At 38.0% G+C, this 27,949-nt stretch overlaps 1 protein-coding gene and 1 non-coding gene across 6 annotated transcripts; one reads left to right on the top strand and one right to left on the bottom strand.

Annotated features, from left to right (window-relative positions):
• Positions 1-8,373: 8,373 nt before the first annotated feature.
• On the bottom strand, positions 8,374-21,140 carry SPC25 (SPC25 component of NDC80 kinetochore complex). 5 transcript variants are annotated; one of them, XR_014080202.1, is made up of 8 exons: positions 21,068-21,119; positions 19,747-19,899; positions 19,580-19,645; positions 13,756-13,902; positions 12,208-12,312; positions 10,246-10,344; positions 9,966-10,124; positions 8,374-8,522 (listed from the first exon to the last, which is right to left on the bottom strand). XR_014080202.1 is itself a non-coding variant. In XM_081582613.1 (8 exons), the coding sequence occupies exons 3-8, from the start codon at positions 19,883-19,885 to the stop codon at positions 8,398-8,400; spliced, it is 681 nt and encodes a 226-aa protein (XP_081438739.1). In that variant the 5' UTR covers positions 19,886-19,899; positions 20,699-20,792; positions 20,908-21,053; the 3' UTR covers positions 8,374-8,397. The 5 variants fall into 5 exon arrangements, 4 of the variants coding, with proteins under 4 accessions (XP_081438739.1, XP_081438735.1, XP_081438738.1 ...); XM_081582613.1 differs by lacking the exons at positions 9,966-10,124; positions 21,068-21,119 and adding exons at positions 20,699-20,792; positions 20,908-21,053; XM_081582609.1 differs by lacking the exon at positions 9,966-10,124 and having other exon boundaries at positions 21,068-21,140.
• LOC145543906 (U6 spliceosomal RNA) lies at positions 10,626-10,731 on the top strand. Its single transcript, XR_014081151.1, has one exon. It is a non-coding gene; the product is annotated as a U6 spliceosomal RNA (small nuclear RNA).
• Positions 21,141-27,949: the final 6,809 nt, after the last annotated feature.

The raw sequence follows: 27,949 nt of genomic DNA, 5'->3' as shown, positions 1-27,949 counted from the left end.
TCCTTTTCCTCAAGAGCCCTCAGTCTGTCTTCCGAAAGGGAAACAGACCAGTAAACAAACACAATACACTGTGATAAATGTTGGGTGTGTGTGTGTGTCTGTGTATGTGTTAGTCACTCAATCATATCCAACTCTTTGCAACCCCATGGATATACAGTCCATGTAATTCTCCAGGCCAGAATACTGGAGTGGGTAGCCTTTCTCTTCTCCAAGGGATCTTCCCAACCCAAGGATTAAATCCAAGTCTCTCACATTGCAGGTGGATTCTTTACCAGCTGAGCCACAAGGGAAGCCCGAGCTGAATGCTATGGGCAGATAAAATGGTGCTGCAGATAAAATGTAACCTCTGGAAAGTACACATTTATAAAAGTGATTCTAGGGCTTCCTTAGTGGCTCAGCAGTAAAGAATCCGCCTGCCAATGCAGGAGACACAGGTTTGATCCTTGATCCGGGAAGATCTCACATGCCATGGGGCAACTAAGCCCATGGGCCACATGTATTGAGCCTGTGCTCTGGAGTCTGGGAACCACACTACTGAGCCCACACGTCTCGATGACTGAAGCCTGAGAGCTCTAGAATCTGTGCTCCATAACAGAAGAAGCCACCACAATGGGAAGCCCACACGTCACAACCAGAAAGTAGCCCCTGCTCACTGCAACTAGGGGAAAGCCCACGCAGCAACGAAGACTAAGCACAGCCAAAAATAAATAAAATTATTATTTTAAAAAATTGATTACATACGAGGCCACAAAGTAATACTCTAGAAATTGTGTGACCACAATGTAAGAAATCATTAAGAAAAGAGTAAGTGAAAAAACCCTATATGTTCGGAGAACACATACGTTGTGTCCCTGCACACATACAAGCACACATGTGCAGACACACACACTTCTAAATAACACATGGCAAAGAACAGATCTTAATGGAAAATTTTAACTGTTAGAAATAAAAAATAAGAAAGTTACTACTAAAGTTATGTACTAAAACCTGTAGTTTCAGGAAAGCAACTTAAAAAAAGTACCACAGGAGAAAGGATAAAATTAATGAATTAAGCATCCTAATTATGAATTTATAAAAACATCAGAAACAACCTAAAGCAAATAAATGAAAAGAAAGATCAGAAATTAATGACATATAAAACAAGAGGTTGAAGAAAGCTATTCATTGGTTCTTTGAAAGGGTTAATCAACTGAGCAAACCTCTGGCAAAATTAAGAAAGTCATGAAAGTGAAAGTGTTTGTCGCTTAGTCAGGCAGGTCTGACTCTTTGCAACCCCTTGGACTGTAGCTTGCCAGGTTCCTGTGACCCATGGAATTCTCCAGGCAAGAACACTGGAGTGGGTGCTGTTCCCTTCTCCATGGGATCTTCCTGACCCAGGGACCGAACCCAGGTCTCCTGCATTGCAGGCAGATTTTTTACCATCTGTGCCACCAGGGATGCACAAGAAAGGCATAAACAAAGCAGCATTATTTCTAAGAAAAAAGGAGACACATAACAGATACAGAAGATACCAAAAACCAAAATTATATATTATTAACAACTTCACACCAGTAAATTTGCAAAAAAAGTCAGCAAGAGACAAATTTCACAAAAAAGTATGCCTTATCAAAACTCAGGAAGAAATAGAGTAATTAAGTAATTCCATAACTATTAAAAAATTAACAAGCATTTTTCTAAAAGCATCTTCCTACAAAGGAAACACAGGCTCAGAGAGTTTTATATGTGTGTTCAAAAGCCATAAGCCCTATTCAAACTTTTTCAGGAAACAAAAGAAAGGAACACACCTCAACTATTTTCAAGGGTCTGGGACCTAGGATAACCATGACACCAACATCAGATAATGTTAATACACAAAGGAAGATTATAAGCCAATCTAATTCATGGTTATAGAAGTAAAAATTTAAAGCAAATTTCACAAAACTGAATCTAGCATTATTAAAAACAAAACAAAACAGACTGCACGCCATGACTAAGATTTATTCCAGGAAGGCAAGTTTAATTCAACTTTTTTTTAAAGCCTATTAATATAAATCACCATGTTAACAGCTACAAAATGAAAATGCATACAGATACAGAAAAACACAATAAAATGCAACAAACATTCATGATAATTACTTTTAATTAACTGAAAATAGAAGAAAACTTTCTTGGCCTGCTCAACAAACAAGAAAAGGAAAGTTTGGGAAATTACACATAGTGCAGTTTGGTCAGAGAGCAAATTTAAGCTCAAAAAGATTAACTGACTTGTCCAAGATCATGTATCAATTTTAAAAGAGCAACGACTGGACCACATCTTAATTCTCAAATCTTTTCACGTTACCATGTTGATACTGGAAAGCAGAATTTTTCACACACACACACACACACAAAGGGCATTTATTCAAGATTTACCATTATATAGATCACATTTATTTGAATCTTAAATATTGCCTCTTTCTGAATTTTTGTAAAAACCTATGCAGTTGAGTAAAATTTCTCCCTTGAAGTTTTTCCATTTGTTGCACCTTAGCCTAACAGCTACCTCCAGCTTGCCTAGTTGATTAGGAAAGAGAGTAACGTGTTTATAAACTCCAAACATTCTTCACATATCTCATCATACACTGTTCATACTTCACACTACAATGTTTAACAACACTATGAAAGGAGCTGATTCGAAACAGCTTGCATACCCTCCAGTTTACTTACTTAACTGACAAGACTCTTTTTCTGCATAGATGAAACCCTTGCCTTTATTCAGTCTTGTTCTCGATTAGCTTGCCATTTTTTCAAGAACTACCTATACAGCTGTCTTTACCTGTTAAAAATTGCTGGACATCTTAGCAACATGCCTGTAGGTATTACCGAACAAGTCAGCTCCTTTTCAAAGGTGTAATTTAAATTTCCCATTAAATAATTTTCTACTGAGTCTGGAAATGTGTTCAACATTGACAAATACTTATTTTCTACTATATGTTAGCTACTATGCTATTTTGCATGCTCAGTTGTGTCCAACTTTGTGCGATCCCATGGACTGTAGCCCGCCAAGCTCCCCGGTCCATGAAATTTTCCAGGCAAGAACATTAGAGTGGGTCACATTTCCTCTTCCAGGGGATCTTCCCAACCCAGGGATAGAACCCATGTCTCCTTCCTCTGCGTTAGCAGGCAGATTCTTTACCACTGAGCCACTTGGAAAGATACTATGCTAGCTTTATAGCTAAACAGGCAATTCACTGTCATGGTACACAAATTAAAGTATAACTAATTGTCTCTGTATCAGAATCCTCTGAACTGGAAGAGAAGCAACATTTTCTAATCCTCATTAGCTGGGAAATCAAAACTTAAAACCCATTAGTAGGACATTATATCAGATTTTGTGCTGATTCTGTTTTTTTAACTTAATTAGTGATTGAGTTTAATTTTAGAGGTCTTGGTCCATTTTATTACAAAATGTGGAATAGGTTAGTGTACTCCATTGAGATTCCATTTCAATCAGTTTTACTACTTGTGCATATTTTTTTTCCCCATTTGAGAAACTGTATTTTGTATCTTGTATCTTGTGCTTTATTTCCCTATCAGGAAGGTTTTAAATGCTGAAAACTATTATTTCATTTTTACAACAAACCATCCTAAATAAAATGGATAGAGGAAGTCTAATGGACTAGCTTGTTTTCCCTTTCATATGTATTCTTAACCATTCAAAGCACAATTTTCATAATGTATCAAATTTAAGCTTGTCATTATTGTTCAGTTGCTCAGTTGTGTCCCACTCTTTGAGACTCCATGGATTGTAACACACCAGGTTCCTTGTTCTTCATTATCTCCTGGAGTTTGCTCAAACTCATGTCCATTGAGTGAATGATGCCATCCAACCATCTCATCCTGTCACCCCCTTCTTCTACCTTCAATCTTTCCCAGCAACAGGGTCTCTTCCAGTGAGTTGGCTCTTCGCATCAGGTGGCCTAAGTATTGGAGCTTCAGCTTCAGCATCAGTCCTTCCAATGAATATCCAGGGTTGATTTCCTTTAGGATTAACAGGTTTGATCTCCTTGCCGTCCAAGGGACTCGCGAGTCTTTTGAGCAGCACAGTTTGAAAGCATTAATTCTTCGGTGCTCAATCTTCTTCATGGTCCAACTCTCACATCCATACATGACTACTGGAAAAACCATAGCTTTGACTAGGCGGACCCCCAGTTAGAAGTGAAGTTGGTGGTCCTTGAGGAGAAAAGGATCTAAGCGGAGAGCTCCCCAATAAGTCTCTCATCCCCAATCTTCATTTCTCTAACTTGCAGGTAAAAAAGATCTTTCAGAATCAAAGCCTGGTGCCTTTTCACTCTATGGTTCAAAACACTATATCCAGAAGTTGTGGTAGGATATGTGGTTTTTCTCTAGTTTTAATGAATGAAAATATTTTCTTAAACTTTTTGTTCCTTGTTGATATATTTCAAACAGGGAATTCAGTAAATATGTACTCACTATAATAGTCAGCTGCTATCTTTTTATGTTAAACATTTAGTGTCAATTTCCATTTAAAGAATAACATCCCTACTCTTAGCTCAGTTATCGGGCTTAATCCACCTCCAGACCTGGGTTTCTAGAGGATCTAACCTAATCCAATGTATATACTTTACTCTTCTGATCACCAGTGATGGGTTCAGAGATTGAGATGAGCTTGAAATTGCTGGGGTTCACCACATGGAGTCTTAACCCAGGAGAAACAGCTAAGAAATGGATCCTGCTTATATAATTTAAACTCCAAATCAAGTCAGGTCCATAAAAACCAAAGCTGGGTTTTGATATGGCTTTCTATATTCTTTTAAATGTAGTTATATGAACTTGAATGGTTCTATGAAGACCTACAAGACCTTTTAGAACTAACACCCAAAAAAGATGTCCTTTTCATTATAGGGAATAAGTAAGTAGGAATATAAAAGTAAGAAGTCAGGAAACACCTGGCCTAACAGGCAAATTTGGCCTTGGGAGTACAGAATGAAGCAGGGCAAAGGCTAATAAGAGTTTTGCCAAGAGAACGCACTGGTCATAGCAAACACCCTCTTACAACAACACAAGAGAAGACTCTACACATGGACATCACCAGATGGTCAACACCGAAATCAGACTGATTATATTCTTTGCAGCCAAAGATGGAGAAGCTCTATACAGTCAGCGAAAACAAGACCGGGAGCCGACTGTGGCTCAGATCATGAACTCTTTATTGCCAAATTCAGACTTAAATTGAAGAAAGTAGGGAAAACCACTAGTCCATTCAGGTATGACCTAGATAAAACCCCTTATGATTATACGGTGGAAGTGACAAAGAGATTTAAGGGACTAGATCTGATAGACAGAGTGCCTGATGAACTATGGACAGAGGTTCGTGACATTGTACAGGAGACAGGGATCAAGACCATCCCCATGGAAAAGAAATGCAAAAAAGCAAAATGGCTGTCTGAGGAGGCCTTACAAATAGCTGGGAAAAGAAGAGAAGTGAAAAGCAGAGGAGAAAAGGAAAGATATTCCCATCTGAATGTAGAGTTGCAAAGAATAGCAAGGAGAGATAAGAAAGCCTTCCTCAGCAATCAATGCAAAGAAATAGAGGAAAACAACAGAATGGGAAAGACTAGAGATCTCTTCAAGAAAATTAGAGCTACCAAGGGAACATTTCATGCAAAGATGGGCTCGATAAAGGACAGAAATGGTATGGACCTAACAGAAGCAGAAGATTAAGAAGAGGTGGCAAGAATACACAAAACTGGACAAAAAAGATCTTCACGACCCAGATAATCACGATGGTGTGATCACTCACCTAGAGCCAGACATCCTGGAATGTGAAGTCAAGTGGGCCTTAGAAAACATCACTACGAACAAAGCTAGTGGAGGTGATGGAATTCCAGTTGAGCTATTTCAAATCCTCAAAGATGATGCTGTGAAAGTGTTGCACTCGATATGCCAGCAAATCTGGAAAACTCAGCAGTGGCCACAGGACCGGAAAAGGTCAGTTTTCATTCCAATCCCAAAGAAAGGCAATGCCAAAGAATGCTCAAACTACCACACAATTGCACTCATCTCACACACTAGTAAAGTAATGCTCAAAATTCTCCAAGCCAGGCTTCAGCAATATGTGAACCGTGAACTTCCAGATGTTCAAGCTGGTTTTAGAAAAGGCAGGGGAACCAGAGATCAAATTGCCAGCATCTGCTGGATCATCGAAAAAGCAAGAGAGTTCCAGAAAAACGTCTATTTCTGCTTTATTGACTATGCCAAAGCCTTTGACTGTGTGGATCACAATAAACTGTGGAAAATTCTGAAAGAGATGGGAATACCAGACCATTTGACCTGCCTCTTGAGAAACCTGTATGCAGGTCAGGAAGCAACAGTTAGAACTGGACATGGAACAACAGACTGGTTCCAAATAGGAAAAGGAGTACGTCAAGGCTGTATATTGTCACCCTGCTTATTTTACTTCTATGCAGAGTACATCATGAGAAACGCTGGGCTGGAAGAAACACAAGCTGGAATCAAGATTGCCGGGAGAAATATCAATAACCTCAGATATGCAGATGACACCACCCTTATGGCAGAAAGCGAAGAACTAAAGAGCCTCTTGATGAAAGTAAAAGAGGAGAGTGAAAAAGTTTGCTTAAAGCTCAACGTTCAGAAAACTAAGATCATGGCATCTGATCCCATCACTTCATGGGAAATATATGGGGAAACAGTGGAAACAGTGTCAGACTTTATTTTTTTGGGCTCCAAAATCACTGCTGATGGTGATTGCAGCCATGAAAATTAAAAGATGCTTACTCCTTGGAAAGAAGGTTATGACCAACCTCGAGAGCATATTTAAAAGCAGAGACATTACTTTGACAACAAAGTTCCGTCTAGTCAAGGCTATGGTTTTTCCAGTGGTTATGAATGGATGTGAGAGTTGGACGGTGAAGAAAGCTGAGTGCCGAAGAATTGATGCTTTTGAACTGTGGTGTTGGAGAAGACTCTTGAGAGTCCCTTGGACTGCGAGGAGATCCAACCAGTCCATCCTAAAGGAGATCAGTCCTGGGTTTTCATTGGAAGGACTGATGTTGAAGCTGAAGCTCCAATACTTTGGCCACCTCATGCGAAGAGTTGACTCACTGGAAAAGACCCTAATGCTAGGAAGGATTGGGGGCAGGAGGAGAAGGGGATGACAGAGGATGAGATGGTTGGATGGCATCACCGACTCGATGGACATGGGTTTGGGTAAGCTCCGGGAGTTGGTGATGGACATGGAGGCCTGGCGTGTTGCGATTCATGGGTTCGCAAAGAGTCGGACACGACTGAGTGACTGAACTAACTAATATTACAAAATAAGGCCAAATGTGAAGGTTTGCCTAGGAAAACTGAATAGTCTGCTCACTGAACTCCCTGTTAAAATACTCCTTTAGCCAAGCTCATGCTAAGACAGGATAAGATGATTATTTGTAGCACACACTCCAATCTCCAGGGCAGTTTATCAGCCTTTCATCTCTGCAGAGATAGTATCTATCAGTGGTGCCTAAAAGCTGGTCTGCACACTGGGGATGGCTGAGTAATAACATTCCCACTAGTCCACAGCATTCTTAGATAAATTCCACTGCTATACAATGGTGAGCAGAACCCTGAGCCAAGTCCTAGACATGAGAGGCAACTGAGGGATAGTGCTCTGAAGCTCCCTCCAACCCTGACTAGACAATTGGCTTAACCTCCCCCCACCAGACACCAAGGGGAAGCCAGAAGTAACTAGAAGCATGGAGGCCACTGCTCCATGGCTTTTAGGTGTGCCCAAGATATCCTGAGACAGTAGTATGTGGCTTCCACTAAAGCCAGCAGACCTAAACACAACCAAATTTATAAGGAAAGAATAATGACAAAAATGAAATCCTAGAAGAAAACTGATTGAGTTCTAGTCTGTATTGAATAGACTCCAAAGATGTCAAATATATGTCTAGACCACAACTAACCAGTATAAATATTACAGAATGGAAATTGCTCATAAATTTTCTACATTTGGATTTTCAAAATTAGATCCTTTTCTAGATATCTTAGAACAGTGCCAACTTTCTTCTGATACAATGATTTGTCCTTTAACTGTAGATCCCTCTTGGTTTAAGATAAAAACATTCCTTCCTTTAAGACATTAGGATGATAGCATTTACTCTGTGAAGTACATTTTAGAAATTGCAAACCAGAAGTTGGACTCACTCCCTTCATTTCTTATTATTACTGACCCATGACTTCTAATAGCTTGACTTAAACCCTCTTTCCCAAGATTTTAATTAAAATAATTGACAAAAATCAGCACACAGAAATGTCACAAAAATAAAAATTATAGACAAACACCAAATAATGACAGTTTTTTAAAAAAGAGAAACACAAGAGGGATAATGGTTTTTACACACTATTTATACATTAATTATAAACCATAGCAGTAAAAGCTTTCCGAACGTTGGCAAGAAAAGCCGAAAAATTGTTGGTCTGCCTTACATTTTCTTGAAATTCTGCAAGGCACTCAAGATGAGGAGCACTATCTGACACTAGGAGGAAAAAAAAAGAAGACAATATTTTTAGAAGAGAAGTATTTCTAACTTAGATGCTCTCATATGATTCAAGTCATTTCAATTCCATTTTCCTGAAATGCTTTCAGCATAGAATGACACACAAACTTGATTTTCATATCCTAACTATCTTTTGGACCTTTCCTTTGTTTAATCTCTAAATATTCAAATATTAAATACTACAATCTTATTTTAAACAGATGGTAATCAAGGATTGAAGAGCTTAGAGATACAGAACAGAAGGCCATTTCCTATCATCTTTCCCATACATTTTAACTATTTAAACTATTTTAACAGTACTTTTTTTAAACTGTTGTCAGTTTTCTGTGCAAAATTTGGCCTCAAATCTAATTTTTGACCACTCGATCAAAAAAAGAACAACTTTCAATGCCAACCCTTAATAACTGACAACTATGGCAAGAAATATCTGCTGTTTTACAACTGAAATGGGGATCATTAGAAAATGTAGCTGCTGTTCCCAAAGTTGTATTTACATGGCCAAATGGGACTCAAAGTCACAAATAACAATATGGCCCTCATATGCAGGTGCACCAGCTGGTACATACTAGGAGCAAGTCTCCTGTGAAGGTGGTCGAAGAAAAGGAATGATCCAACTTTCTCTACCATCAGTCTTGTCCTTTGTCCAAGGAGAAGAAATTGAAGCCTGTCAGATTTCTAGTTCTTTGGCTGAGACTGCTTGCGAAACAAGGCCCATGACCAAAGCAGAGAAAGAACAGCAAAGAGCACTTGGTTCCAAATTTATACTGTAGACTCTATTTTAATACATTATCAAATACTATAACACTATATAACAAGAGAGGCTATCCAATTTAGAGAAAACTGAGAAGCTAGGTAGGAGGTTTTGGGATTTGCTTTTTAAAAGTTAGCAGCCATTAGATTAGAAGATATTTACCTAGAGAGAAAAAAAAAAAACCCCAAACATTTGTACTTGAACTACATTCCTAAAATATAAATTCGAGTAACTAAGTCACATCAGGGAGCCAACTCAGCCGTTTTCCTGAGCGTCCATCTGCTATTACTACAAATGCTTTTAGGACACAGGTATAAAGAGCTAAGAACCATTTTTCTGAATTTCAGTAAGTTAAGGATTACTTTAGAATCCTTAACATTAGAATAATAAAAAGAGATAAATAAATTTCCATTCTTTTTGTTCACACTATTGCTGAACATATAACTTCCCACACATTAAAGACCTTTCTGGCCCACTGCAGAATCAGTAACGAAGCAAAATTAGCAACACTTGGGATTTTCAGGATAGGACAGTATTTTAAACTTTATTTTTTGGAAATTATCACATTCAAATTGAAAATCATCTACTTAGATCACATACAATATTCACATTTAGGCAGTCATATCCTTTATAGCTTTAGCTTTAAGTTCTCTTAAGAGGATAATTCATACTTGCATATGAAATGCAGTGATCGTTGGTCTTTAAAGTCTTTCAGCCATTGTGGCACTGTGCCATCCGGAAGAGAAGTTACTTATTAAGGTTCCTGGGTACTATCTATAAATCAAAACTATAGTCATTGCCTTTAGAAGACAATATCACAAGAAGCAAGACTGGAAAAGAAAGCAACAGCTTGTGGGAATATTACTTGCCTTCACGTTACTTTATGTTCTAAGTCAAATAACATTCTGGGATGCCAATCTTAAGCACCAGTTAAGAGATAGGAGTACGTACCTTCATAGTCTCTTGCTTCATTTAGGCAGAGGGAAAACATAAATGGGCGATCAGGATGCTTAGAGTCAATATCAGTGAATATAAACTGCAATTTATTACCTGAAAAAAGGGATTAAATTATTTAGTATGAGAATTATTTTATTGTGTCAAAGCTCTCAGTTGAGATGAACTTTCTTCCTTCCATTTCTGATTAATATCTACACTGCTATAAAACAGTATTTTCTGATTTTGAGGACTATGAGAAACTTCTACTTTAAATCTAAAAATAATTTTAAAGCTTTAAAAGTGGTTTTGAGACAAAATTAAACAAAACACAAAAAAGCACCTCAGGATAACAGTGAAGATAAACTTAAAGACCAATGGATCAAAAGTTCAGAGCTGCGCTTGCTTCGGTAGCACATACACTAAAATTGGAATGATACAGAGAAGATTAGCATCACCCCATGAAAGGATAACATGCAAATTTATGAAGCGTTCCATATTTTTAGAAACCAACACAATATTGTAAAGCAGTTGTCCCCCAATTAAAACTAAGTAAACTAAATAAAATTTTTAAAAAAGCTCAGAGCTGGTCTTTATGTTCTCCTCTAAGCAAAGGTTAATATTTTGTATTAAAAACTCATTCTGACAGATAGGAAAAACACCAAAACTAAGGCAAACAGATTTATTTATTATTTATTTATTTATTTATTTATTTAAGGGTCCAATTTCAGAAAGAAGTATTATTAGTAAATAAATGGGGAAAATGGTCACATTTTCATTAATAATCAAAGAAATGTATTTCTAAAAAGCTTCTATTACCTAATCAACTGCCAGATAACAAAATAAACCAAAAAACTTTAAAAAGAAACTACAATTCTGGCACAAATAACAATGAAATGGGTACTCTTTACATTATACACAGATTACATAAAAGTGTTGACCTAGCAGGCCTGAGACTTCTATCCCCAGAAAAGGTCTGCTTGCTAGATTGGTCCTTGTCTGGTGTATCAGAGATCCCCAAGACCACCACAGGTTTGAAAATTCACTAGGAGGATTTCTGGGGCTCACCACTGGTTGTACTCAGTGCTATGATTATAGTGAAAGGATACAGCAAAATCAGCAATGTAAATAATTCCTGGGGTGAAGTCCAAGGAAAACCAGGCCAAGCTTCCAGAGTCTCTAAAGAGGTTCCCTGGTAGACAACACTCCACGTGTACTGTCACAATTCGACACTGAAGGGATTATCACATCCTGTGTGACTCCACTGGCTTAAGGCTCTTGAAAACTTGTTTCCTCTAGATTTTGCCCCACGTGACTTTTTTCTTTGGGCTGATTTTGTTTTGTATCCTTTCACTGCCATAAATCTGAGCCACCCTGAGTCCTGTAAATCTTTCTAGTGAATCACCAAAACTGAATGTAATCTTGGGGACTCCCAACACCATAAATATTTCTATTGACACATAGATATGTAATGGCGACAGAAATATTCCTATGCTTTAACTTGGTAATTCATCTCTGGAGAAGTCTATGTATGTCCATTATAGTATTTCTAAAACTGAAAAATGTAAAATCCAAGTGTTAAACTCAGAATAATATACAAGTTAAACAATAGATAAAAGATTGAATAAATTAAGCTACACTTATGGAATGAATTATTATACCACTATGTTAAAATTACCATTATGAACGCTATAGCAATTAGAGAAATACTAATCATACAATACTAGTAAGAACAAGAAACAAAAAATCTTTTTGCATGCTTGCAACCATGCCTAAAATACATTTACTAAAATACTGGGTGATAAATAACCAAGGCATAAGTAATTACATTAGGATGATAAAAGTTTTGTAATTTTTTCCTACTGTTTAAAAAGTTAAAAATGTGGTCATTATCTTAGCTGAAAATATTTTTAAAGATTCTTTTCTACTTAAGACAGACTTTTCAAATATCCTATGTTTTACTTACATTAATATACTAACCATAAATTTTTCGAATTTCTAGTCCAAGTCGATCTTTATACAAGTCTGCAGATTTCTGTAGCCTTTTCAATCTCTCTTCATTAGCTTTGTTAGCAGTGGAAATAGCTATTATTAAAAACACAGACAATGAGTATAGAATATTTTAAATAACATTCAGTTAATATTCCTTTAACTAATTTAAAAAAACTTAAAAACCATAAAAATGATGCCAGGCAAACAGATCAGCTTACATTTACATTTACTACACTTTCTATCTCCACCAAGTAGCAAAAGGGGCTTCTGCTCATTCAAGCTGGAAGGAAAAACTGCATGAAAAAATATATACCAGGATTAAGAGGAATAAGTTTTGTTCTATTTTATTATAAAGCAGCATGAATAGGCCAAGGACTTGCAAGGCTAGCAGAGAAACAGAAGACTTCTTGTACACTATTTTGCTTTTTTTAGTTAGCCAAAAATGTATCAATTGCTTCACTGGAAAAATATTCTATTATTTTAAATAGGAAGTCAGCCTTATTTCATGCTAGTTTAGAACTTTTTTCCAAAAGTTAATGCAATATTCCCTAAGTAATACTTAAGAGTTGAAAAAAATAATGTCGATTTGTACACAAACTCTAGAAGAAGAAGCATTCACAAGACAAACTTTGCTATTTTCAAGAGATTTTAGAATTGATTATTTCATTTATGGGTAAACAAGGCTTCTATCTAAAAGAAGCACCTTTTTAAAAAAAATATAAAAGTCTTAGACAAAGAGACTTTACAGCATGAAGAACACGCTTAATAGTTCCTGGCAGAGGATGCGTGATCAATTAATCTGTTGCATAAATTACACGATGGTTTCTCCCAAGCAAATCTTATTTAGTGAAACTGTCTCCCACTCTGCTTAATTAAACTCCCATATCAATTTCATTATTCTCTGGTTCTATTAGAAAACAAAAGGATCAGTCTTCACTAATGCATATATATGGAATCTGGAAAGATGGTACTGATGAAATTATTTGCAGGGCAGTAATGGAGACACAGACATAGAGAACAGATTTATGGACATGATGGGGGTTAGGAAGGACAGGGTGGGATACATGGAGAGAGTAACATGGAAACATACATTACCATATGTAAAACTGACAGCCAATAGGAATTGCTGTATGACTCGGAACTCAAATTGGGGCTCTGTAACAACCTAGAGGGGTGGAATGGGGGGAGGTGGGAGGGAGGTTCAAGAGGGAGGGACGCTGGTATACCTATGGCTGATTCATGCTGATGTTTGGCAGAAACCAACACAATACTGTAAAGCAATTATCCTTTAATTAAAACTAAATTTTTAAAAAGACAGAAAAAAAAAAGGCTCTTTAAGCAAAAGAAGGAAAATAAAACCCACTTAGCAAACTTCACAGACATCTTGCAGAGAGAGGTGGAGGACTGGCTATGGCCTTAAAGTATGTTAGCCACTTCTGGCAATCAACTGGGGAGAAGGCAGAACGTACATAATTGTGAGCCATCACTACTTTGAAATTTAGATTGTTTTAAATACCTGTACAACTGGAAACTTACTTTCCTTCTTCCTAGCATATTCTTCCTTAAGATCCTGGATATTTGCAGTCAGTGCCTCCACTTCCTGTTTTTTGTCTTTTACTTCAGCAATCAACTTTAATAGATTCTCTTTTTTCTCTTGAATGAGCTTATTCTGTCTGCAGATTTCTGAAAGAAGCACAAAGTGTTAGCTAGAATCTATATGCTTTGCTCATCAACACGTATTTATGCTGCTGCTGCTAAGTCGCTTCAGTCGTGTCCGACTCTGTGCGACCCCATAGACGGCAGACCACCAGGCTCCTCCGTCCCTGGGATTCTCCAGGCAAGAATACTGGAGTGGGTTGCCATTTCCTTCTCCAATGCACGAAAGTGAAAAGTGAAAGTGAAGTTGCTCAGTTGTGTCCAACTCTTCGTGACCCCATGGACTGCAGCCTACCAGGCTCCTCCGTCCATGGGATTTTCCAGGCAAGAGTACTGGAGTGGGGTGCCATTGCCTTCTCCGACATGTATTTATAAAAGGAGCAAAATATTCACAAAATTAATGTTTTAATTGATAAGCATTTCCTGACGATTAAAAAACCGTAAAAGAACAAGAATCCTTATCCTGTCCTATTTGTCTTTGAAAACAAAAATGAGGAGACCAAAAATGCTTTTTAAATGAGAATGCTAAATTAAACCAAGAAATACAAAATCAGAAGATCATGACCTTCGCAGCTCTCCCCTTCAAATAAGTACATAAAGAAAACACCACCAAAGATGAACAAACTCTAAAGATGGCTTTTCAGATGCTTTGAAGAAATACCTAATTTTAATGCTAGATATCTGGTATATTCTGAAATATACCAAAATGATAGAAGGAAGAGAGGAAGAGAGGAAGGTAAGGAGGCAGTGAAGAAAGAAGAATACACAGAAGAACTATATTAAAAAGATCTTCATGACCCAGATAACCACGATGGTGTGATCACTCACCTAGAGCCAGACGTCCTGGAATGCGAAGTCATGCGGGCCTTAGGAAACATAACTATGAACAAAGCTAGTGGAGGCGATGGAATTCCAGTTGAGCTGTTTCAAATCCTAAAAGATGATGCTGTTAAAACACTGCACTCAATATGCCAGCAAATTTGGAAACCTCAGCAGTGGCCACAGGACTGGAAAAGGTCTGTTTTCATTCCAGTACCAAAGAAAGGCAATGCCAAAGAATGCTCAAAGTACCACATGATTGCACTCATCTCACACGCTAGCAAAGTAATGCTCAGAATTCTCCAAGCCAGGCTTCAACAGTACATGAACCGTGAACTTCCAGATGGTCAAGCTGGATTTAGAAAAGGCAGAGAAATCAGAAATCAAATCACCAACATCCATTGGATCATAGAAAAAGCAAGAGAATTCCAGAAAAACATCTACTTCTGCTTTATTGACTATGCCAAAGCCTTTGACTGTATGGATCACAACAAACTGTGGAAAATTCTTAGAGATCGGAATACCGGACCACCTGACCTGCCTCCTGAGAAACCTGTATGCAGGTCAAGAAGCAACAGTTAGAACTGGACATGGAACAACAGACTGGTTCCAAATCGGGATGTGAGAGTTGGACTATAAAAAAAGCTGAGTGCCAAAGAATTGATGCTTTTGAACTGTGGTGTTGGAAAAGACTCTTGAGAGTCCCTTGGACTGCAAGGAGATCCAACCAGTCAATCCTAAAGGAAATCAGTTCTGAATATTCATTGGAGGGACTGATGCTCAAGCTGACACTTCAATACTTTGGTCACCTGATGCGAAGAACTAACTCATTGGAAAAGACCCTGATGCTGGCAAAGATTGAAGGCAGGAGGAGAAAGGAACGACAGAGGATGAGATGGTTGGATGGCATCACCAACTCGATGGACATGAGTTTGAGTAGGGTCCGGGAGTTGGTGATGGACAGGGAAGCCTGGCGTGCTGCAATCCATGGGGTCACAAAGAGTTGGACAAGACTGAGCAACTGAACTGAACTGACTGAACCGAAGAGGAAGGGGGAAATCACATTTACAAATAGGACATTCAGGAATAATCTAAATCAAGATATATGCAGGCTTTGTAAGGAAAAAAAATGCAAAACTTGTCTCAGGCATACATTTGACCCAGTTATATGGAGAGACATTTTACGCTTCTAAATATTACAAAGATGTAAATATTTCCCAAACCCATTTCTGTATTTAATAAAGCCCCAGTGGAATTTGGAGGGAAGATTCAACAAAAGTAATTACACAGGTGAGAACCGCTAGGAAATATGGTAAGAAAAATAATAAGAAAAGGGACTTGCCCTATCAGATTTAACAACTGTGACTGTGACAGTATTAACACAATAGTGTAGTAGTTGACTACAACTCAGTTACACAAACAAAAGTTCACAAACAAATATGGGTATATTTAGGAAATTAATATGATAAATATCATAAATCAAGAGGTAGATTGTTCCCCAAACAGTGCTGAAATCCAAAATAAAATCCACATTTATTAAATATTTAAATGTAAAGTGAAACTTTATGAAACCTAAAAGGCAGTATCTGTGAATATAAAATTAACTATATGGGGAAAGATCTTTTTACTTGAAGGCAAAAGGAAATTGAAGAGAAAGGCAGGCAAGCAGACAAACTTATATTTGGATCAAATAAGCATAAAAACTCTACTATAAGCTAGATACTTGCTCTTATATTTATATAAATTTACTGAAGTTTCACAATAATACAATTATGATGGACGTCTTACTCTTTTTTAAAAGAAGAAAAACTAATATATGTAAAACAGATAATCAACAAGGACCTACTGTATAGCTCAGGGAACTCTATTCAATATTTTGTAATAACTTGTAAGGGAAAAAAATCTGAAAAACAATAAATATGTATATGTAACTGAATCACTTTGCTGTATACCTGAAACTAACACCCTGTAAACTAACCATAACTTCAATTAAAACAAAGAAGAAGGAAAAGAAGTCTCAGCAGTTCAATAACTTGCTCACAGCTTCAACTGCTAGAATGCAATCAACAGTGACCTGGATTCAAACTTAGGTCTTAACTTCAAAGGTCATGCTTTTAACCATTAAACTATCCTCTCCCAACAAAGGTTACTATTCTTAATGTAAAGAATAGTAAATTCTTTACTATATATTTACACAAATATAAATTCGAAATTGAAAAGGACAAAGGAATGAACAGAGGAAACACAAAATGAAGATGGTTAACAAATACAAAAGATAATTTAAACTCAGTAATCACAGAAATGCAAATAAAGCAATAACATACCAATTACACACTTTTCTGTATTTTCTAAGACTTTGTGGACATGATCAGATTATATGACATAATTTAAAAATAAACATCTTATCAGAATTACCAGAAAGAAAAATGCTACTTTTTCAGTATAATTAAGTAGAATTTTACTGCAAAAGAGATGCAGATTTAAAAGTCAAAAGTTCTCAGTTCCCATCTGGCTTCTCAGTTGTTACCCAAGGACCTTGATTCAATCACAACTGTGGGTCCTTTTTTCCTCAGTTGTAAAACAAGTATTTTGGCCACCTGATGCAAAGCGCCGACTCATTAGAAAAGACCCTGATGTTGGGAAAGATTGAATGCAGGAGGAGAAGAGGATGACAGAGGATGAGATGGTTGGATGGCATCACCAACTCAATGGACATGAGTTTGAGCAAGCTCCGGAAGATGGGGAAGGACAGGGAAACCTGGCATACTGCAGTTCATGGGGATGCAGAGTCAGACACGACTGAGTGACTGAACAACAAAAAACAAGTATAATAATGGCTGTCCCATTGATTTACCCCACAGGATTAGGGTATCTAATGATGGTGTGAAAAAATTTAAGCTAGTAAGTGGTACAAAAATACCATGTAGAGGAGTGTTTTTATTCTAACATTTGAAGGATTGTATGATTTTCCTTCCTGCTGCTGGTTACAGAGGGAATGAGAAGGAGTAAAAGGGCATGGAAGCTTCAGGGCAGCTAAGAAAGTGGACATGGGTAGAAGTCGCCTATAACAGCTTCCCAGGAGTTCCAAAATCACATGTCTTCAGGGGCCAGAGAATAAGTAAGTGGTCAAGGCAAAGCAAAGCGGAAGAAACAATTAGGGACTGTAGCACATTAAGTACATGTGTCCCATGTAAAGACACTCTGATTTTACAGTGTTCAAAACATGGTTTGGCCAAATTTAGTATCTCCAGTGGATTTTGGCCTGTGGCTACAAGCCTGTGGTCTGTGTGTGAGAATTCAGTAAAAGCTGCTAATCCACTCCGGACAATCTGCAGAGTGATGGAAAAGAAAGTCGGGAACAATAAAAATATAGAGAGAAAAACTGTCAGATTTTAAACCTACATCCACAGAGCTGAGAGAACTCCAGTTTTTCAAAGTTGTGAAACTCATTTTTAAAAAATACGGGCATTTATACATCAGTGAAGATGAATCTCATGAGCAAATGCTAAGTGAAAAAGGCACAGAATACATATTAGTATAAAATGCTGCCATATATATAACATTCAAAATCTCAATACTAAAGTAAAATATTACCCGGAGGGATGGGAGGGGAGGGAGGTGGAAACGGGGTTCTGGAAGGGGAAAACAGGTACACCCATGGTGGATTCATGTCAATGTATGGCAAAACAAACACAATATTGTAAAGTTAAAAAATAGAAAATAAACTAATTAAAAATAAATAAATAAATAAATAAAGTAAAATATTGAAAGATTAGTTCTAGGAGGTGAGAGAAGAGGAAGGTGTAACATGGGATGTTCTATTTATTAAGCCGGATTGTGTGCATGTGTGCTCAGTCCAACTCTTTGTGACCGCATGGACTGTAGCCTGCCAAGCTCCTCTGGAATTTTCCAGGCAAGAATACTGGAATAGGTTGCCATTTCCTCCTCCAGGGGATCTTCCCAATCCAGGGATTGAACCCACTTCTCTTGCTACTCTTGCACTGGCAGGCAAATTCTTTACCACTAAGCTCCCAGGGAAGCTGTATATACATATATACATATGTATGCTGCTGCTGCTGCTGCTGCTAAGTCGCTTCAGTCGTGTCCGACTCGGTGCGACCCCATAGACAGACGGCAGCCCATCAGGCTCCGCCGTCCCTGAGATTCTCCAGGCAAGAATACTGGAGAGGATTGCCATTTCCTTCTCCAGTGCATGAAAGGGAAAAGTGAAAGTGAAGCTGCTCAGCCGTGTCCGACTCTTAGCGACCCCGTGGACTGTAGCCTACCAGGCTCCTCCGTCCATGGGATTTTCCAGGCAAGAGTACTGGAGTGGGGTGCCACTGCCTTCTCCGACATATACGTATACGTTAGACCATAACATAAGTTGGACCATAAAGAAAGCTGAGCACCAAATAATTGATGCTTTTGAACTGTGGTGTTGGAGAAGACTCTTGAGAGTCCCTTGGACTGCAAGGAAATCCAACCAGTCCATCCTAAAGGAAATCAGTCCTGAATATTCAATGGAAGGACTGATGCTCAAGCTGAAGCTCCAATACTTCGGCCACCTGATGCAAAGAACTGACTCACTGGAAAAGACCCTGATGCTGGGAAATACTGAAGGCAGGAGAAGGGGATGACAGAGGATGAGATGGTTGGATGGCATCACCGACTCAATGGACATGAGTTTGAGCAAGCTCTGGGAGTTGGTGATGGACAGGGAAGCCTGGCATGCTGTGGTCCATGGGGTCGCAAAGAGTCGGACACGACTGAGCAATTGAACTGAACTGATATACATAAACACACTGTTTCACTTGTATGCGGGGTTTTATGAAGATGTTTAATCTAAAAAAACCGCTATGATCTATTTCTACAGTTTGTCACATACGATTTTGATATTCCTGAAACATTTCAACCATCCGTTCTTCTTCCTTTAATTTCACAGACAGCTTTTCTGAAAGAGAAAAGGAGATGAAGTTTCAATTCAGCTGAAATTACACTAAAAAACAAACAAGAACAAAGAATAACAGCATGTTATGAGTTAAATGTAGGTACCTGCAAATGCTTTAATGGAATCCTTGTAGGCATCTCTTAGTCCCACCATCTGACAGGAGGTGTCACTAACAGTGCTTTTGAATTTATTCCAAAATTCATTTATGCTTTTATCAAATAGTGCCAGTTCATCCTCTACCATTTTATAAGACACGGCTACAAAACAAATAGGACACATGTTGTATTTTTTAAGTTACTGAAACCATATCAGCCACATATTTTAGTCAAGTATATTTTGGCAGTTTGAAATTTGCTAGAAAATGGTTAGCAACTTACTTTCTTTAATACACTGAAGTATAGTTGATTTACGATACTGTGTTAGTTTTAGGTGTACAACAAAGTGATTCAGTCATATATATGTATATATCTATATTCTATTTTTCTACTAGATTCCATTATAGTTTATTACAAGATTTCAATTTACCGGGCTATACAGTAAATCCTTCTTGATAGGGTAATGTGCATCCCTTAAACCCCTGCTCCCATAGCAACTTACTTTTAACTCTAAATATCCCAGGGCAGATCAAGCCACCTAAACTTAACTATGGTAAAGGTGCAGCAGGAAATCAGAACACCATCATTCCCTAGGAATTCATTAGTAGTAACCCACACAACACTCACTCTGACCCTGGGAAAAATGACTCTGCCTCCGTTTTTTCACAAGTAAAGTTGGGGACTCCTAAGACTCCTTCCAACTCTGACCCTTTTGATTCCAGCCTGGATTGCCAGAACCCAGAAGGTGGGGCCCCTATCATGGGATAAGATCCCACAAATCTACACTCCTTCTTCCTCCTCCACCTCCAGGTAAAGAAAGGTTGCAGTAAAATGGAAACCGGAGGAGAGTTTAGTGGGTTTAGTCCAGGACCTGTACAAGTAACCTCGACTTTCCCGGCCTCAGTTCCTCCCGTGAAAGGATGTTCTGTAAGAGCCCATCAGTTTTCTGTAACGCTACAACCTTCCCAATGACATAAAATCTCCCCAGAAAATTCGCAGACTTGTCTTCGGTGAAACCGCAAACACTTCTGCCTTGTGGCTGCCCCTTCTGCTCCCTAAACAGCAACAAGACGTACATTTCAGACTCCGCCCCGCAAATACGCATTCCGCCTCCAAACCCCCTTTCCCCTACCGCGACAGGCGGGTTTCGGAGCCCAGCTCAATTCCCACCTTCTCCGGCAGGCCTGAGCCTAGCCACCTGCCCCACAAGACCTGATTCGATTTCAACCAACAGCACAACTCCAAAATCCGCTGCCAGAGCCGAGCCAACTTTCCTATTTCAAACCTAGGGCGCCTTCCGCCTCCCGCCTTTGGGCTCCCATAAGCCTACCTATTGGCTTATATAGCGTAGGCTCTTTCATGAAGTGATTGGTCGAGCTAGCCCTCCGGGATTCTCGCGAGAAAAATACAGAAAATGGCATTCTGGGATTGGTAGTTCTTATTTGAGAACTGCCGACCTCGTCAGCTCTACTTCAGCAAAGTATTAACAGTTCCTGGAGAATTCGCCTGACTGGCCATTCATCCTTTTCAGATAAAGCTTTCCGCAAAAAAACAGAAATATTGAACTTTAATTGTATTCTGTTGCCAAGTATATAGCCTTTTCTTTAATACTACAGGTAGCTTAAATAAAACTAATAAAGCTTATAAAAATACTATTGCTTAATCTGTCTAGTGGCTGAAATATTACTGTTTATTGGCTTCTAATAATAACAAATTCCAAAATTCTTGACTCTGGTTTTAACCCTGTAAATTAAAAGAGACATGAAAATGCAGTAACTAATACTGGTAGTCCCTGCCCCAGTAGAAACTCAGCAACACAAAATTTTTAACAGTGAAAGGGAGGGGCAAGATAAGCGTAGGGGATTAAGAAATACAAACTACTATGTAAATAATGAATAAACTACAAGAATATATTATATAGCACAGAGAATATAGCCAATATTTTCTGATAACTTTAACTGGAATATAATCTATAAAAATATTGAAGCATTACCGTTGTATACCTGAAACTCATATAGTTCTGATTTACAATATTTTCAATTATACTTCAATGAAAAATAATACATAAAAAACTTTTAATAGCCAGGATTCTTGCTACTTGCTGTCTCTGATTGGCTGTGTGGTAGATTAATGTGAAAAGGAGAGAAGTAAGTCAGAGGTAATTTAAGGTTTGAGACAATGATGATGCTGATGGCAGAATTGAAGCTCTCTTTTCAGCAGATCTGGTGTGTTGAGGGAGATGTGTTGTGTGGAGGAAGAAGCATCATGAGTTATAATTTTAATATGTTGAGTTTGAGAGAATATTGTTGACGATATTAACAAAGCGCTAATGTCTTGCAGTCAATTTATTTCTCCAGTTAATTACAGATTGAGTAACGTTTCAACTCTGCAATAAGACTACCTGGGTTTGAATTTGCTAAATGTGATGATGGGCTCCACCAATTTGCTAAGTGTGATGATGGGCAAGTTACTTGGTCTCTTTAATCTCAGTTTCCTTATCTATAAAGTGAGGGTAATAATAATAATAATATCTTCTTCATATACCCTATGTGAAGACTAAAAGAAAAGGTAAATGAGAATACCTTGGACAAGGTCCTTGTAACATAAGATGGTTTCTTGTTATTATGATTTATATACTACCTACTTCCTGTACAATACACTAGCCTATTAAACACATATAAATAAGACTTTAAATAGAACAAAATCTACAATAGCAAAGAAATAGAGAAATTGTTGCAATTCGATACTACCTTTAGCTAAGGCAATGCATATGGCTCCCAAAACAAGACAATCACACTACTCATACAATTTTGATTTTAAGGAAACATACATTCTGCTATGTCCAGATAAATACAGAATGCATCCCTTCCACCCCAATCCAAGTTGAATTAATTAGTATTATCCATTTAATAATTTACCAATGTTTCACAAGTACAATTTTAATCTCAGCACAATGGAAACTAAATTTTTAGCAATAATCAGAAAATAGTTTCAGCAATTTCTTTAGGCCATTACTAATTCAAGATAATTATTTCTTCAGCTTGGAATAATGCTCAGACCATTTCTAATGAATTTCTGATGGAATCTAGACACACATGACTGATCAATGAGCAAATTGGAAAGAGCTCATCAGCAAGGCTTTGAGATATTCAAGACTGACACAGGCTACAACTACATCTCTTCCAGTAAGATGAACATCTTATAGCTGACTTATTTTTTGTCCTCTTTAATGGACTATTTTTGTTAGGTTGACTTCTAGTATGAGTAGGTAGAAACATCCAGAAAATCCTCACAGAAGCAAATTCCTTATTATATATGTATACACATCCTCTTGGTACTGCTTCTCTGTAGCACCCTGTCTAATACATATGCATATACATTTTGTTTCTCCATTCATCCATTGATGATTATTTGGGTTGTTTCCACTTTTTGGTTATTTTGAATAATGCTGCTATGAACATAGGTGTACAAAGAATATTCAGTTTTAATTTCTCATAATTAAATTTTGGTCTAATTGTTGCTGGGTAGAATAGTTGATGCTAAAAAACACCTATATGAATGTGAAGTTCTACACCTTCTACCTCTCTACTAGTCCCTTTTCTGGTTCCTATTCTCCTCCCTAATCCCAAAATTTAGATGCTTCCCAACGTCTGTGACTCATTTTTCCCACCAACTTATTTCCCAGGGCAATCTCATCTGATCTCACATAGATGTCTCTCAGATTCATCTTGTCTTGCATACTTTTCTGCACTTCAATCACATATTTCTATTTATCTCCTGGTCAGATCACAAAAATCCCTCACTAGTAATATTTCAAAAACAAACGTGATCATTTTCTTGGCGAATATTCCCTTTCTTTTAATGGAACTGGTGTTTTCCCAGTCCTCAAGTTCATAATCTTGGATCTTCCATGATTCCTTTATGGTTAACTGGTTGCCAACACCCACATGCGTGCGTGCTAAGTTGCTTCAGTCGTTTCTGACTCTTAGCAACCCTATGGACTGTAGCCCTCTAGGCCCTCTGTCCATGGGATTCTCCTGGCAAGAATATTGGAGTGGTTTGCCATGCCCTCCTCCAGGGGATCTTCCAGACGCAGGGATCAAACCTGTGTCTCTTAAGTCTCTTGCATTGGCAGGTGGGTTCTTTACCACTAGCGCCACCTATGAAGCCCACCAACACCTACAGATTCACCTATACTCCACCACCCTCACTTTCCCTTTCTTCTATTCTCTAGATCTCTATTCAGACCCTTACTACATGGTTCTTACCTTCAGACTCTTGCCCTCCTGATCTGCTTTGCCTACCATTACCACAATAATATTCTCAAAGTGCATACTATTTCCTTGTTCAAAACACTCTGTGTTCCTTCATTATCTTAAAAATATAGTCCATACTCTTTAGTGGCATTCAAGTCAATCATTGAATGAAATGGTCTCAAGTTACCATTTTACCCTTATTGTTCAATTGTTTACTTTACATTTTAATAGAAATAAACAATGAGCCCTGTACTTCTTTAATTTTGCTCATATAGTTTCTGTTTTGGGTGGAAAATTATTATAAATAATTTATAACATACACAAAAGTTAACAAAATAATACAATGAATCTTTCATGTACCTGTCACAGGGCCCTAGCTACCATCAACTATTGGTCAACTCTGCTCTATCCAGACTCCATCCACTTTCCCAAACAACATGTCATTTCACCCACAAAAATCTCAGTATGCTTTTCTAAAAGATAAGAAATCATTTTGACATAACCACAACAGCATTAGCACATTAAAAACATTACTATTAATTGATTAACATTATTGCAATAAAATCTGTTTTAGAAACACAATTTTGACATTTTTGAGACAACTGAAAATTTTTTAAAGTTTCAGACTTTGAATTGTCTCATAAATATAAAAATGGAGATTTTTTCCTACAGTTTTTAAATGCAATGTATTTCAAATGGAATATATTTCTCCATTTCATCCTTCAGCCTTACATTTCTAAATTCCACCCATTGATCCAGGTTCAGTCACTTACCTCCTCCACATAGGCTTCCCTAATCTCATAAATGGAAAGTTAAATCTGCATTTCCTCTTGTCGATTTACTCTGTCTGTTATCCCCTAAGGGCAGTATGTTATTTATTTATGATATTTATTTACATAAATATTTTCCCAATAAGACCACAAACTCCTTGAGGTGTGAGTTATCCCTGTCCTGAACAGTACATGTAAGAATCGTGTCATATACCACTGCTGGTGCTGCTGCTAAGTCGCTTCAGTCATGTCCGACTCTGTGCGACCCCATAGACGGCAGCCCACCAGGCTCTCCCGTCCCTGGGATTCTCCAGGCAAGAACACTGGAGTGGGTTGCCATTTCCTTCTCCCATGCATGAAAGTGAAGTTGCTCAGTCGTGTCCGACTCGTAGCGACCCCATGGACTGCACCCTACCAGGCTCCTCCGTCCATGGGGTTTTCTAGGCAAGAGTACTGGAGTGGGGTGCCATTGCCATATTGCTTCTCAAAGTGATGTTCTTCATACAACAGCAACACCCTCATCTAGGAATTTGTTGGAAATGTAAATTTTCAGAATGACCTCCATTCCTACTGAATTGAAAATTTTGGATGTGGGTCCCAGTGATCAGTGCTTTAGTAAGCTCTCCAGGTTATTCTGATGCAGGCTTAAGTTGTCTTCCCCTGGAGAAGGAAATGGCTACCTGCTCCAGTATTCTTGCCTGGAAAATTCCATGGACAGAGGAGCCTGGTGGGTTACAGTCCATGCAGTCTCCAGAGTCGGACACGACTTAATGACTAAACCACAAAGTTTGAGAGTACACACAGTAGAAACTCTTTAGGCCATCTATAAAATATGAATCCAGCTATAGAGTATCTTAACTCTACTTTGGAGAACATGAATAGTATCGCCCAATGGACAACTCCATTGGATCCTTTGGTGATCCAAGGAAACAGATTATAGATGTATAGGTCATGATCATTTCTAGAAAAGAATGCATAATGAGACTCGTGGAGGGGGTACCTGGAACATCTGTAGCCGGGTCACTGATAATAGTGTCAGTATGGAATGCCAATATTCCCGGGATGCTAGCCAGAGTGGAGGTAATTATTTTCTGAAAGTCACTAGGGTATAAACTCAGTCTGAAATAAATCTATTTTACATTGCAAGGTGGAGAGATCTCAAACACAATTTATTTTTGAGAAGGCAGATAAGCTTGTGGTAAAAAGATAATGACCATACACAGAGACATTAAAGGTCAATACCTCCAAAATAAATTTTTGCTTATTGCCCCTGCACCAGGGATACAAGCTAAGTCAAATATCTCTGAATGATGCTGTATTACAGTGAGTGCTATAACTCATAGATGAATGGTTCATGTTATAAGAATATATCTTGTGGTTATATCATATTTAGCATGGCAAAGCATATTGCAGAAATTCTAGTCTCTGCCTACAAGTTGTGATCTAAGTAAAATAGGCAGGTTTTACTGCAAACCCAAATCTTAAGAAAATCTAAATGAGTCAGAATAAGAAAGTTCTGGGTAGAACTGGAGTCATTCAACTATTGGAATTAACTAAAAATAAGGCAACAGTCAAGATTTTGAGGCTGGCTATAAGATTAAGAGATCTTTTTTATTGCTGCTGCTGCTGCTAAGTCGCTTCAGTCATGTCTGACTCTGTGCGACCCCATAGATGGCAGCCTACCAGGCTCCCTCATCCCTGGGATTCTCCAGGCAAGAACACTGGAGTGGGTTGCCATTTCCTTTTCCAATGCATGAAAGTGAAAAGTGAAAGTGAAATTGCTCAGTCATGTCCGACTCCTAGCGACCCCATGGACTGCAGACTTTTTTATTGAAGTATAGTTAATTGACAATGTTGTGTTTGTTTCAACTGTACTGGAAAGTGATACATTCTTCTTCAAATTCTTTTTCATTATAGGTGATTACAAACTATTGAGTTTAGTTCCCTGTACTATACAGTTTGTTTATCCTTGTTGGTTATCTATTTTTTATATATAGTATTGTGTATATGTTAATCCCAAACTTGTAATTTATCTCTGCTCCCAACAAAAAGAAATGTTTTTAATCTAGACATTAAGAGGGAAAATGTTATCAGGACAAATTGTGCTGAGGAGACTGAAAGACTGACGATAACTCTGAAGAGACGGAGGAAATGAAGGGATCCTGGGCATAAGCACTGTGGATAGCCACAGGATGGGATCCCTGTGAACTGTCTTAGAAATGGCTTTACTGGGCTTCACTGATGGCTCAGTGGTAAAGAATTCGCCTGCCAATGCAAGAGACACAGGTTTGATTCCCAATCTGGGAATATCCCAAATGCCGTGGAGCAACTAAGCCTGTCGGCCACAACTATTGAGCCTGTGCTCTAGAGCCCTGGAGCTGCAACTACTGAAGCCTTGGAGCCCATGCTCTGCAACAAGAGAAGCAACTGCAATGAGAAGCTCTTGTACCACAATGAAGAGTAGCCCCAGATCGCTGCAACTAGAGAAAAGTCCATGCAGCAATGAAGACCCAACACAGCCAAAAATAAGTAAACAAACAAACAAACAAATAATGTGAATCTTATTTGGTGAATCAGTTTGGGAGAAGCCTTGAACTCTATATTATCTATGACTTTGAAATGACCCAGTTTATCAAGAAGACTCTGTTATTGATGGAAAAGATACATTTGAAGATTATTAGTACTGAAAAGAACCAACCTCCCGCATCTCCCTCCTGCTATGACCCACACAGGGTAAGTTCTGGGGAGCATCTCCACCCCAAGCAACTGTTGGCAGATGGCAAACTGAGGAGGACTAAGGAAATGCTTGAAAAGAGATTTCCCATAGGAACAAAATCATAAACACATATAAGTGCTGTAGAGCTGGAAGCAAATACTTTACAGGTATAATGGGTCAAGTAAGCATTGTTTTCCTTTTCATCATTTGTTCCATTTGAAACTTTTTTTTGCAAGAACTGGCTTTAAAATTCAATTAAATTTTATGATTATGTAAACTATTTACATTATTTCAAATTCAAATCTAAAAAATAAGAGTATTCAAAGAAATCAAGTGTTTCCCACTCCCTACACTGTATTCCCTTCATTTCTTTATAGATAACTTCAAAACATTTTAAATTGTTTATTTTCCGATTGTCTTTAAGCATAAGTAGATGCATACATATATTACTTTTTTCTTAGATAAACATT

Source organism: Giraffa tippelskirchi, chromosome 3, assembly GCF_054371585.1.
Source record: "Giraffa tippelskirchi isolate mGirTip1 chromosome 3, T2T-mGirTip1v1.2.pri, whole genome shotgun sequence".
Lineage (NCBI taxonomy): Eukaryota > Metazoa > Chordata > Mammalia > Artiodactyla > Giraffidae > Giraffa > Giraffa tippelskirchi.
This window is presented reverse-complemented; position numbering and strand designations above follow the sequence as displayed.

What these genes read in the sequence shown, in the direction of transcription:
- SPC25 (XM_081582609.1), bottom strand. Translation starts at nt 21,098, where the DNA reads ATGAAAGAGCCTACGCTATATAAGCCAATAG. An exon ending in AGAAATTCGAAAAATTTATG is followed by an intron (nt 10,345 to 12,207) that starts GTTAGTATATTA and finishes CCCTTTTTTCAG; the next exon opens with GTAATAAATTGCAGTTTATA. An exon ending in TGAAGCAAGAGACTATGAAG is followed by an intron (nt 8,523 to 10,245) that starts GTACGTACTCCT and finishes TTTTCCTCCTAG; the next exon opens with TGTCAGATAGTGCTCCTCAT.